Raw genomic sequence first — 13,345 nt, 5'->3', positions numbered from 1 at the left:
TCTAGCTCATAGCATAGTTTTTGAAATACAAATGACATATTTTATTTGAGGATTTATATTATTAACAGTTACATGTGACATTTTCTAAAGTATGGTTTTTGGGAATTTAAAGTCATGTTATTAACAAGCTAAATTATCATAAAAACTATTGCATTCGGCCACTGGTCAAGTATCTCTTGAGGTAAACATATATTCACTACTTGGACCAAGAAACTATTCAAATACAGTCCAAGATAAATAATTTAAAAAAAAAGTAACTATTAAAAGTTGAAACAACAATAAAAGTAAAGTAAATAAATAAATGAGAAGTTGGGCTCTTAGCCAGTCTGGACTACCAAGGTCAAGTCATTTTCGAAGAGAAGTAGTCTGGCTTCTCAACATGCTGCAAGCTCATAGTTAAGTATCTCTCAGTGTTTGTTTGTTTATTTACTTATTTATTTAGTTAATGAGAAAAATGACAGATATTAGTTAGAAAAAATTTCCCTCACAACAGGCCTCCGGGTTTCCCAGGAACAATTAAGAATCATCAGGATTCACTTCCTGTGGCAAACAACCTCATGGCCATAAAACCATTCTGCCAACCTTTCACAAAAGCTCAGATCATCCACAACTTACGCCCTAAGGAATGGGGGGAAAAAAAAAAAACACCTGGAATTCTCATTCTACAATTTCAGGACAAAGAAAGACCGTAAGAGATCATTTGGTTTAAAATTTTCCAAAGCCGGTTTCATGAAACATTATTTTCCCAAACTGCTCTTAAAAGTGGCGGGAGTGAGTTTCAGTTAAGTGTGGGAATATTCTTAAGGAGTCATAATGCACATTGGCTCATTAACAAAGCTGAGAAGGCCTACAAAAAGGAAACAGGCTTTTTTTTTTTTTTTTAATTTTTATCAAACCAATTTGAGCACAGAACTCTTTCTGCAGCAAATACTTATTAAAATCTTGTGAAATTAATGTTTTACAGAAAACCTACTACACATAATATGAAGAAACTGAAGTCTAGACAGGCTACATGATTTTCCCAAAGTCATACAGTTAGCTGGTGGATAAGCTAAAACACAGATCTCACCTTTCAGGACCCCATGCCAGTGCTCTTTCTAGTACTATGCTGTCTCTCCTACAATGCCTATATTCCTTGAAGGATCACAGACTATAAGAACCACATCTTGGAGATCATCTAGTCCAAAGCTCTCCTGTTCAAGGTGGGAAAATGCAGCCTCAGAAAAGTGAAGCAATTTGCCCAAGGTAACACATAAAATCAATTCCTGTACTAGAACTGGAATCTAGCTCTTAATTCTAACACTAGTATCCTTTCCACAACAGAATATTAACTCCTGAAAAGCCAGTATTTTTTCCTTTGAGGTAAAGGAGTTATGCAGAAGAGAGTTTTCTAGCTATCCAGGAGGCAGTAAAATATTTATTAAATCATACTTGTGTCAGTAGGTATTTTAAATCAATTAAACAAAATTATCTTTACTTACAAATGTCATCCACTGTGACAGGGAATCAATGTTTCAAGCTGTTGAACAGGTCATCATCCCTGTCCTGTTGGATGACACCTGTAAATAAAATAAATCTATTTTTGAGTGAGTAGATTTTAAGTCAACTAGATTTAAGATGCATGCAATTTAAAGCAAAGAGCAACTCTGAAAATGATTCTTAATTATGTACTGCTGGAGAAAGATACTTCCCAATGCCAGCTATTTCACTCTACATAGCTATCACTGGCCATCAGCACAAGAGAATCCAGGTAGTGCAACGTGTACCGTTGCCAGAATACACAGGAAACCACGAATACTAGAGCTGAGAGTCCTCAAGACATTATCTAACTCAGTCTCCTGCCTCTGTGAACAAAGGTCCCATGAAGTTTAATAATGACTAGCCCAATGTCAAATAGTTGTGTCTTTAGCTCAAGTCCTACTGATGTTGAAAAGTATATACAGAACACATTAGCAAAGGTTATCATCAGGTTGATCAATTTGGCAAGACTCATACGTACACATTTTTAAATATTTTACAAATGTTGACTTAGAATATTCTACCATAAAATATAATGTCAGTATTAGATACTCAAATACAAGCTTTATTGAAAAGTGTCATGAATGGAAAATCAACAACAGTTGAGAAAATGGGAACTACAGAGTGAAAAGAACAACATTAAATACGGCATGCATTTAGGATTTTAAACTCTGGCTACTTCCAAAAAGGATCTGTAGCTCCCTACAAATTTAAGCATATGAAAAACCATTTTCTACAGTCTGTAATTTAAAATGTTGATTTTTCCATAGCCACAAAATGCTGCTCTAAGTAAGACCTGCCAGAAACTAAAATCTGGGTTGGACAATGAACATTCTAACTTTTCATTCTTTACTTAAATACTCCAAGATGACTGAAGTATTTTAGGATGATGCTCTGAGGTGATATGGCTGTTAACATTACCACCAAACTCATATTGAGTGCTTACTATGTGCCAAGACTGCTTAACACACACTATGTAATTTAATCTTCACAATAACTTTGTTACTACCATTTTACAAAAAAGGACATCAAAGCACACCAAAAGTAACTTGCCCAAGTTCACTCAGCTGATAAATTGGCAGAACTTGGAAACGTATATTTGGCAATTGAATCCAAACTCAAAAAATATACAATTCTGCAGTTTTTTAACCTAATAACTGAAGATTGTTGAAAATATAAGATGCATTAACACAGTTCAGATAGAATTCATAAAATTCCCCCAATGGAATACCACACAATATAAAACATCAGGAAATTCTCTCACTCTTTTTCTTGGGGGTAAGGGTGGAGGAGGCTGGGGATAATTTTTAAAGTAAAATAATCTTAATGCCAAGGAATTAAAACTTCTGATGTTAACCTGAAATACATCACAATTAAAACATGACAACTAAAAACTAAATTGCCTTTTATAATTAAAGAAAAGTAGCTATCTTTTCTTCACCATATGTTATGCTTCTGACCAAAACCCCTGAACTTTTTTTACTAGGGGTAGGGGCCATTCCCAACATATTTTTACAACTGTGAAATTGACAAAATAGGAAATAATCTGGAGTACAAAAAAGCACTTGGCGTATTTTAACTGAAGAAGAATTAGATATATGCAAGTGTAGCACCAGAAAAACTAGACATTAAGAAAAATGCACAACCTTTAAAGAACTACAGAGAAGTCAATCTCTTCTGGCAATCACGGCTTTCTTAAAAAGACCCCCAAACAGAAGAAGATAAAGTGTGGTTTCATGGTAGCTTACCCTTTTCTCTGATACCCCATCCTGGCCTGTAGAATCTTTCTCATCATGTGTCTCTTTCAGGACTGGCACATGTTTTTTGTATGCTGGCTCTCTGTTTAAAGTTGTGTATCCTATGTGCTCATAAATTGGGTTTATCGTCATCTTGGCAATGTATTCTGCTGCCTTGGTTTCAATATAGAGAGTAATCAATCCATCAGTCACCAGATCGTGGATGGACTCAAAGCGTTTCTCCCCAACAAAGTGCTTTCCATCGTAGTAGAGCCTGAAGTTTCTGGTTTGACTTCCAAATCTGCCTCAATGAAATGGGAAAGATGTTTTTAAGAAAAGTAAGCAAGTGAACTCTTTCTGAAAAAATTAAAAACTACTGGTTTGTGTGTGTCTTCTTTGTTTGTTTAAATCAGCTGTGGCTAATCTCTGTGAATCATCTGAAAAATAGAAAATTAAACTTTTGAACACAAAGAATGAACTGGCAACAACTAGGGATAACAAGACAGAAGCATGCCTACTCTAGAAGGAAAAAAATTGTTTTTATTTATCTTTCTAAGCCACTTCATCATGCCTGTAGAAAAAAAGGGGAAAAATAAACCTCATGTTCTATTAGAAACATTTTATATTCAATAGGTCAACTCCATGATACATGAAACTTCCACATTGACATTTTCTCTTCAACTTGATGGATAAAGATATTCCATGTACTTTAGACCCAGCATTCATGTTTTTTAACGGGAAAGCTGCATTAAGGGCTCACCTGAGCATGATGCCAGCAATCATTTAAGCAGAGCTGATTCCAAAACCTGAGCCATACAGGTCAGTATGGCACAGAAACACACTTTTGCTATTTCTGGCCATGGGCCAAGGACTTGCCTTTTATAGTCATTCTTCTGTGTCTGCTTGTTAAGTCTGAGTGAGAAATGTTTGCAAAATATAGGCCACATAAGTCATAAACTATCGGGGTCTAGAAATTCTGTTCTCAGTTTTTGGTCATGTTTTGGTGACATGCTTTAAAAACTAGAGAAAAGTGGTTAACTTTTATGATAATTTCAGTATTTTGCTTCCTGCAAAAGTTGGTATAACTAATAACATCAGTGTCCTTGCAAGAATACATGGGCAAGAAAGTGCACTAAAATCAGTGAAAGTTGATCCCAAAAGGCACCAAGGGCTGCCAGGGTCATGGTCTTCTGAAAGTAGCCCCAACTGAGCCTAATAAAAAACTAAACAAACCAGAAAGGATACATTCAATTTCATTCTTATGAAATGCATATGCCACATGTTAAAAAATACAAAGAACAGGGGTGAACTAAAATAATAACTTTTTAAGCAAAGTATTTAAATATGATTGCAAGCTTGTTATAAACCAATATTACTCTAAAAACCTGTTGCCGTTGAGTCTATAAAGACTCACAGTGACCCTATAGTGTTAGGGGACCCTAGAGGTGAAGGACACCTAATTAATTAGTACTCCACCAGTTATCAGGCCACTCCTAGACACCTCCCCACCATGTCACTCACTTCCTCTAAGTTGTTTTGCAGACTGTCTGGAGAGCCCCGGCCTGATCCAGACCTAACTGGCTCAGAATGGCCAGACATGCGTAAAACAGACAAAGATGATCGACAGATGACCCTGGGCTACCATGTGTACTCAATAACACAAGAGAACTCATGCCAAGGAACAAAAACACTCCTGTCAAAGAACCAAAATCACTGACCATACGTCATCTGCAGCAGCCAAGCCCATTTCAAAAGGAAGACTCAGTCAGCCACTTCCGTGCCAAGTCTTAGTACCACTCCATAATAAATAATCAATAGAAACTATGAATATGTAGAACTTCCTGATCCTGCTCACCTGCCTTCCTCCACCCCTATATGAATATGTATAATTCCCCAAACCTATAAAATATAAATGCTTGCTCAAATTGAGGAACTCAATCTGAGGTTGATACCTGAGTTCCCGCTTGCTAGCTTGCAAAATAAACTCTTTCTTCCTCTCAAAATCAGCATCTGAGAGATTGGCTCCTTGCATGCTGGGCAAGGACCCACTGGTCTGGTTTCAACAGGACCAGAGTAGAACTGTCCCATAGGGTTTCTAAGAAGTGGCTGGTGGATTCGAACTGCTAACCTTTGGGTTAACAGACGAGCTTTTAACCACTGTGTGTCACCAGGGCTCCATTTAGTACTCTGGTATAGGTTATATTACAAAGGACAGGAGTTGAAAAATTTCTTAAGATTTCATTTTTGAATGTATCCTTTAAAAAAGGAAACATTTAAAAAAAAATAATGGTCTGAGTTACTTCTGTTTCTGTGATTCAAATTAGACCTTAATAGTTATTTAATCTAGAATTTAACAAACTATCCATGCTGGTACTTCTTCTAAAATATAATTTATGCATTTTTAGTTCTTCAAAAGCAATCAGATTTTGAATTATCCATATAATTCTACTTTCCCATTCTTGATTTTCATCCAGTGTTAAAGACATATTTCTCCCAAGTATATTTTCATTATAAGTATAAAAAAATTAGAAAGGTAAAATTTCTACACCAAAGGTAAACACAAGTTTTTTCAGTTTAATATACTACTTTAATTATATTCTTCTTTGCTAACATATATTATCTGTTACCTACAAATAAATGTGGAAAGCAACATTATAATGATTTTTCTAAGGTTCATACAATAATAAACACACAGAGCACTGCTGACCAAGTTCCTTTATATTCTGAAGCATTTCAATTAGGGGTTAGACCATTTTCCTCTAGCCAGGGCTTATGATTTTACTATGGAAATTTCCACAATGGGTATGGTACTTAAAATAAAAACTGAGCAATGGTGTCAAGGAGCCCTGGTGGTGCAATGGCTAAGCGCTTGGCTACTAACCGAAAGCTCGGTAGTTCGACTCTACCAGAAGCTCCACAGGAGAAAAGACTGGGCCATCTGCTCCCAGAAAGATTACAGCCTTGGAAACCCTATGGGGTAGTTCTACTCTGTCTATAGAGTTGATGTAAGTCTGACTCAACTCTGGCACACAACAAGAAGTAACAATGTCAGGCATTTTTCACTTAATTGTCTTCTGAAATCTGAGAAGCATGGAGAGCACAGGGTCTGAAGGAGAGATGGTAGAACTGGCCTCACCTGTGCAGGAAATGGCTAGTTTGAAACAGCAGACAGAGCCTATGGTTAGACTTCCTAGTAAGTTACAATGGAGCTATTGCTAATCCATTCAAGGAGAGGATTTTTTGACTACCTCTAGGGTCTTGGGTAAAAAGGATTAAAAGCAAGCTTGTCCTTTTCTCTTTCTCAGCTCAGTGACTTCAAGAGATACTATCCATGATTTCCAATTTCTCCTCAGCCTATACTTCAACTTTAGTCTTCCAGTCCAGTCAAACTTCTACTCTTAAGGGAGATGATCAGAAAACTAAAATAACTCATAACATGGTTTGATTAAAACTTAACTTCAAAGGACATGAAAAAGAATTTCCATTTTAGAATTATAATGGTTATTTTTTAGAAAAATTGCATTGTTTTTATTAAGGGAACTGAAGCACTACCCTCCTCAGAATCATGACCCTCTCTTAGGAAGTTACATAAAGAATAGCATCACACCACAGAACGCCAGAGACTTCTCCTTCTGCTCAATCTGAATAGCATATGTTGTTGTACTTTGTGGAATTAGAAGCAGAGAAAGAGAACAGAAAATCTCTGAGCAGAGTGGGGAATGAATGTGTCTATTCTACGTAAGAATAAAAGAGTAATGCCAAATGTAAGTGGAAAGAAAGAATCCTTCCTTATAAGAGTTTATTACTTACAGATTGCCATTTATTCAACAAATATTTAACAAGACAACAAGGCAGTCTGTTAGATATTAGGTAGTTCATAATAAAGTTCCTGTTCCCTTGGTAAACCCAATGGGAAAGCAAAATAAAACATGACACTGTATCAATAAAAAGACAATATGAAATGATGAATTTTTAAAGCTCATCTTTAGGTTAATTTTTCAAAAATAATTATACAAATGTATATAATCTTGTTTTGATATGGAAAAGTCAGATTTCTTTAAAGTGATTTATAAAACTAAGTGAAATCAATATATCCATTACACTATGAAAACCAAGAAATTCACTTGCTTAATTAATAAGATAAAAGAGCTCATATACACAAACTTACATAAGATCTCAGAGCTGCTTCTTATATCCAAATACAAGCACCCTTGCAGCCTTGAAATAGGTAAGGGACAGGCAAGTGTGGGTCTTATGTGTTTGACAGAAAAACCTTAGGCTTTGGCATCAGACAGATCTGAGTTTAAATTCTGATCTGCAACTTCTTAGATGGATGACTTCGGGAAAATCATTCTCAGATTCTACATTTAGAAAAAAGGAATAACATCATCTACCCCCCATGGTTGTGACAATTAAATCAGATCATTTAAGTCAAAGATAAGTGTATGGTAGGCTCGATGAGTGGTAGTTCCCTTTCTTTCTCCTTCTCTGTTAGCTTAAGCCTCTACAGAGAATAAGGGAATGAGTTACCAAACCAAGGAAAGACAGAAAAGATATTCAATAAATATGCATCGAAGAGGGTTGAATAAATAACTGGTAACAAACATTGTCAATAAAGCAACATCTCTGTACTAGTTTATTTTATAGTCAACAAAAGGCAAGGAAAAGCTGTTTGTGAATTTTTCTTCTGGATGTCCAAAAAGTAAGTTTATACTACTTGGTTATACAGAGTAGGTCTGCAACAGAGTGCCAAGAGGGGAGGAAGAGTAGAGGGAATCTCCCATAGCACCCTGGGAGTTAGGTCTGTCTGAACTCAAAGGAGAAAGGTCAGTCAATACACTAATACTTAAAGCAGGACATAATACCAAATGGAACTAGTGACAAATGGCTCTACTCTAGACTGCAGTGTACTGAGCTGTAAACACAGTGAAAGCTAAACTATTTTCCCTCCATTTTATTGGAGAATTTTCTTTTCATCTTTTCCTGTTGATATTTTTTGCCTCTGCCCTTGCTTTTTAATAGTTGCTCATACCTTGGTGAACATGCTTGAAATTGTATAGGCCCAATTCTCACCTATACAGAGTTGAGCAAGACGAAAATTCATTTTCTCCAAGTGGTACTGTAGTTAACAAATAGAAAAGAAAGACTGGGATAATCTGCTTTGAACTGCTACTGTTGAACATAATTACCACTTTCTAAAAAGAATGTCTGTTCTCTGCTTAAAAAGCTGTTTAATGCTGTGCCCAGTTGCATTCAGATGAATTTTAAAATACATATTTCTAACATCTAATTTTAAAAAGTAAACAAAACCCTTAATATTATCCTTTGTTTTTTTTAGCAAGTGAATTGTACTCATAAAAAATTTAGTTTAGAAACTTAAAATACTGAAAATATGTAAAAAGAATAGCCTTTGGAATTTGATTTTATTTTTTTTTTAAATGAAGAATTAGTTATGATTTGAGGGCAAAGTACTTCAAATTATCTCTTCAATGGAAAGCTCCAAGCTAACAGATGTTTTCTGTTAACAAACAGAAAATAAAACATATACAACACACTTGTCTAAGTTAACAATAAAATGTCAGAAGTACTTCCAGCAATCAATATACAAAAGCAGTTTTTATTTCTCACAAACATATTTGTGTGTTGTTTACCGGAGTCAAAGAAACTAATCTAAAGGTGAAATACAACTATCTCATAAATTCATGTAATCATAAACATAACCCTTGGAAGGAAGGTTAAAACAGAGACAAAAATATGATGAGGCACTGATTAGATATTAAAAAATAAATCCGTGTAAATTCTACAAAGCAAGGAAGGGTAAGCAAGACAGGACATGACTATATACAATTTTTAAATATTTTCTCCATCTAAAATTTCATTAGGATACTACTTTGTTCTATCTTGTTATATAATTTGGGATGGCAAAATGGGGTGAAAGTATTAAAATGTATGAACTCGTGATGATACTCCCTTGGGAAAGTAAATCACCTTCAAGCTATGAGAAAAAAGTACACCTTAACTCACTACATAATTTATTTTATAAAGGAATTTTAACCTAATTTGTTCCCTTGTCCAGAAATTCCTTTAAAACTACGTAAGACAACATGAGATGACATTATTTACATATATAGACTTAGGACTTCTGGGCAAAGATGGTAGACTGAGCATACTCATCTCCTCTACCACATAACCAAAAACCAAACTCATTGCTGTCGAGTCGATTCCGACTCATAGCAATCCTATAGGACAGAGTAGAACTGCCCCATAGAATTTCCAAGGAGCGCCTGGTGGATCTGAACTGCCAACCTTTTGGTTAGCAGCCATAGCTCTTAACCACTATGCCACCAGGGCTTCCCTCTACCACATTAAACTCTTAAAATAACAATTAAAGGATTTTTAAAAGTGTATAAGCCCATATACCTAAATAATTTGGGAAACACCAGCAATAAAAATTTGAAAACTGAAAAGCAGAAGAAAGAATGATAATTCCCTTAGAAGAGCTAAGATAACTGAATCTTAAGTCAACAGTGGAGAAAGCCAAGAAGCAAATCAATTTGTATAACTAAGTCTCCAAAGGTTTTGGTGGCACCAGGTATATCTGAAAGAAGAACTGATACAAAAAGATTAGTTGAAAGTCTGTTTAAGAAGCAACCCCCCGCCCTTGTCCCCAGTGACACCCGTTCTCCACCCTGGTAGAAGACTTAAGGTCTTTTCCCTGGATAGGGTAAAACAGGGAGATTCTGACCTGAGGAACGCCAGGCAGAGTTGAAAGCAGAGGTACCAGTCTGAAAACTATGTGAAATTTTTTAATACTGAAGGTTGAGACCTCTATCTCTCTGGTGGCACAGTGGTTAAGAGTCCAAATGCTAACCAGAAAGGATGGCAGTTCAAATCCACCAGTTGCTTCTTGGAAACTCTATGGGGCAGTTCTACTCTGTCCGATAGGGTCACTATGAGTTGGAATTGACTCGACAGCAATGGGTTTTTTTTGGATAGGAGATTGGGAGATTCTTCTCTGGGAACCTGACCAGCCCAAGAGAAGAGACTTAAGGATACAGATATCAAGAATTTCCCACTAAAACAGGTGGTGCAGTGATTAAGAGCTAAGCTGCTAACCAAAAGGTCGCGAGTTCAACTCCACCAGACATTCCTTGGTAACCCTATGGGGCAGTTCTACTCTGTCCTATAGGGTCGCTATGAGTCGTAATCGACTCAACAGCAATGGGTTTTTGGTATATTTGACAAGCTTCCCCTGTGCTACCAGAACTACGAGTCAGCTTTTTAGTAACAAATGCACCTAAAAATAAGCAGTCAGAAGAGTTTGGAGCAAGATGATCGAATGAACAGCTGCATACTCCTGAACTCCCACAAAAGAAGACAATCAGAAACCGGCAGAACTAACTTCGTCAGAACTCTGGAAACCAATGAAAGTGTTACAACAACTAAACGAACACTGAATCAAGAAAGCTGCTATCTAAACCGTAGGAAAGTTTTGGTTTTCTACTTACCTGCACCCCATCCACTCCCCAGCTTGGCATGGCCACCTTAAAGTGGCAGTGGCCTGCACTTCCAGAGAGGGAGCCTACTCTCTGGCTGTAGATGAAGCAGAGCAGCCTTTATTCACAAATTATTGTGAGTATCTGTTCTAGACTATCTGGGGTCTGACTGAAGGACTGAAGGAAGGTGCTTGTCTTAGTTTGGCCTGTCTCCAAGCTCACACAGGGCTACAGGGCAGCAGGCAACAACTTAAGGCTGTAATTGTAGCTGGCTGGTGTATAAATAAGGGCATACAATAGTTTCCAAAAGACTGGAAGGAGGAGCTGGGGAGAGAGTTTCTTTCAGAAATTAAGGTCTTGGGAAGTAGTGTGTATATGGGGGGGAATTGATAAAGTCACACATGGGTACAGGGAAAGACGCGTGCTCAAAAATTACCTGCTAAGACTCTATGCTTTCACATTGGGCTGATCCTTAGGCTCAGTGCAAGCTGGGCTAAGTGTTGAAAGGGGGCCCAGCAAGGGCCAATTAGCAAAGAGGCTCCCCCAACCCCTGGCAGTCAATGAAATCTGTGTTAAAACACTAGCTGAACATAAATTAAGGAAAAAAGACTTCAGTGTCCACACACATCTAGGAAGGCAGTCTTTGCAAAAATAGTTAGGGGAAGTCACTAAACAGATTACTACAGCCTGAAACAATTAAAAAACAGAAAACCCTAAGGAAGAGGAGGAGTTTGATTTCCAGAATCATCACATTATAATATTCAGATGTCCCGTTTTCAACAAAAAAAATCACAAGGCATACTAAAAAATAAGAAAGGATGGCCTATTCAAAAGAACAAAATAAAGAGACAAATACCTTCCCTGGAGAATCCCAGATAATCAATTTACTAAAAAAAGACTTTAAAACAACACTATTAAATATGCTCCAAGAGTTAAATGAAAACACAAAGAACTAAAGGAAGTCAGGAAAACAATGCATGAACAAATGAGATTATCAATAAAGAGAAATTATAAAAAGGAAACAAACAAATAGTGGAACTGAAAAGTACATTAAATGAATGAAAAATTCACTGGAGGGGTTCAACAGCAGATTTGAGCAGGCAGAATGAATCAGCAAAACTTGAAGATAGGACAACTGAAATCATGAAGTCTGAGAAGTTAAAAGAAGAAGAATGAAGAAAAGTGAACAGAGACTATGGGACTTGTGCAACATTATCAAGTAGACTAACATGTATATAATGGGAGTTCCAGAAGGAGAAGAAAGGAACAGAAAGAATATCTGAAGAAATAATGCCTGAAAATTCCCAAAATTGATGAAAAACATGAATCTACATACCCAAGAAGCTCAAAGAACTCCAAGTAGGATAAATTCAAAGAGATCCACTCTGAGACACACTATAATCAAACTCTTGAAAACCAAAGATAGAGCATTTTTAAAGCAGCAAGACAGAAGCAAATCATCACATACAAGGGATCCTCAATAAGATTAATAGCCAATTTCATCAGAAATCATGGAGGTAGAAGGGAGTAGGATGACATATTTAAAGTGCCGAAAGAAAAAAAAATATCAATAAAGAATTTGGCAAAACTGACCTTCAAGCATGAGGATGATACTAAGACATTTCTAGATAAACAAAATCTTACTATGAGACCTGCTCTACAAGAAATGCTAAAGGGAGTCCTTCAGGCTGATTTGAAGGACACTAGACAGTAACTTGAAGCTCTATGAAGAAAACAAGATTTGCAGTAAAGGCAACTTCATGGGTAAATATGAAATCCAGTTTTATGCCATTTTTTGGTTTATAACTCTACTTGTTATGGCCTATATTATTTAGAAGAGAAGCACATAAAAATAATTTTAAAATTATGTTACTGGGCACACAACGTATAAAGATATCATTTGTGACAACAACATAGAGGGGGAAGAGGAGTGGTATAGAAACAGAGTTTTTTTATGTTATTGATGTTAAGTTGGTACGAACTTGAACTAGGCTGTTATAATTTTAGGATGTTAAATGTAATCCCCTTGGTAACAACAAAGAAAATATCTATATTAAAAAAAACACACATACTCACACAAAAAAAGGAAATGAAATGGAAATCAAAATGGTTCACAACAAAAAATTAACTAAACACCAAAGTAGGCAGTATTGGAGGAAATGAAGAACAAAAAAGGTATAAAACACACAGAAAACAAAGAGCAAAATGGCAGAAGTTCTTCCTTACCTGTAATAAGGGTCTATCAACAGATGAATGGATAAGCAAAATGTGGTACATCCATACAGTGGAATATTCTTCAGCCATAAAGAGAAATATAGTTCTGATACATGCTGTGATATGGATGAACCTTGAAAACATTATGCTGGGTGAAATCAGTCACAAAAAGACAAATATCAAATATCTAGAAACAGGCAAATGCATAGACACAAAAGTTTATTAGTTGTTATAAGCGGTTGTGGGGGAGGGGTGAATGGGCAGTTATATTGCTAAGGGGTACTGAGTTTCTGTTTGGGGTGATTAAAAACTTTTGGAAATAGCAGTGATGGTTGTACAACATTGTGAAGGTAATTAATGTCACTGAATTTACACTTAAAA

The 13,345-nt window shown here is 36.2% G+C and overlaps 1 protein-coding gene across 2 annotated transcripts in view; it reads right to left on the bottom strand.

The window, feature by feature from the left end:
• Positions 1-13,345, bottom strand: part of CHN1 (chimerin 1) — a 227,643-nt gene that overhangs the window by 91,647 nt on the left and 122,651 nt on the right. For both annotated transcript variants that reach the window (XM_004375489.2, XM_004375488.2), the window contains one exon: positions 3,267-3,555. In XM_004375489.2, coding sequence (XP_004375546.1) covers positions 3,267-3,555 — 289 coding nt within the window. The remainder of the gene's footprint in view (positions 1-3,266; positions 3,556-13,345) is intronic.

Source organism: Trichechus manatus, unplaced genomic scaffold, assembly GCF_000243295.1.
Source record: "Trichechus manatus latirostris isolate Lorelei unplaced genomic scaffold, TriManLat1.0 scaffold00037, whole genome shotgun sequence".
NCBI classification, from domain to species: domain Eukaryota; kingdom Metazoa; phylum Chordata; class Mammalia; order Sirenia; family Trichechidae; genus Trichechus; species Trichechus manatus.
This window is presented reverse-complemented; position numbering and strand designations above follow the sequence as displayed.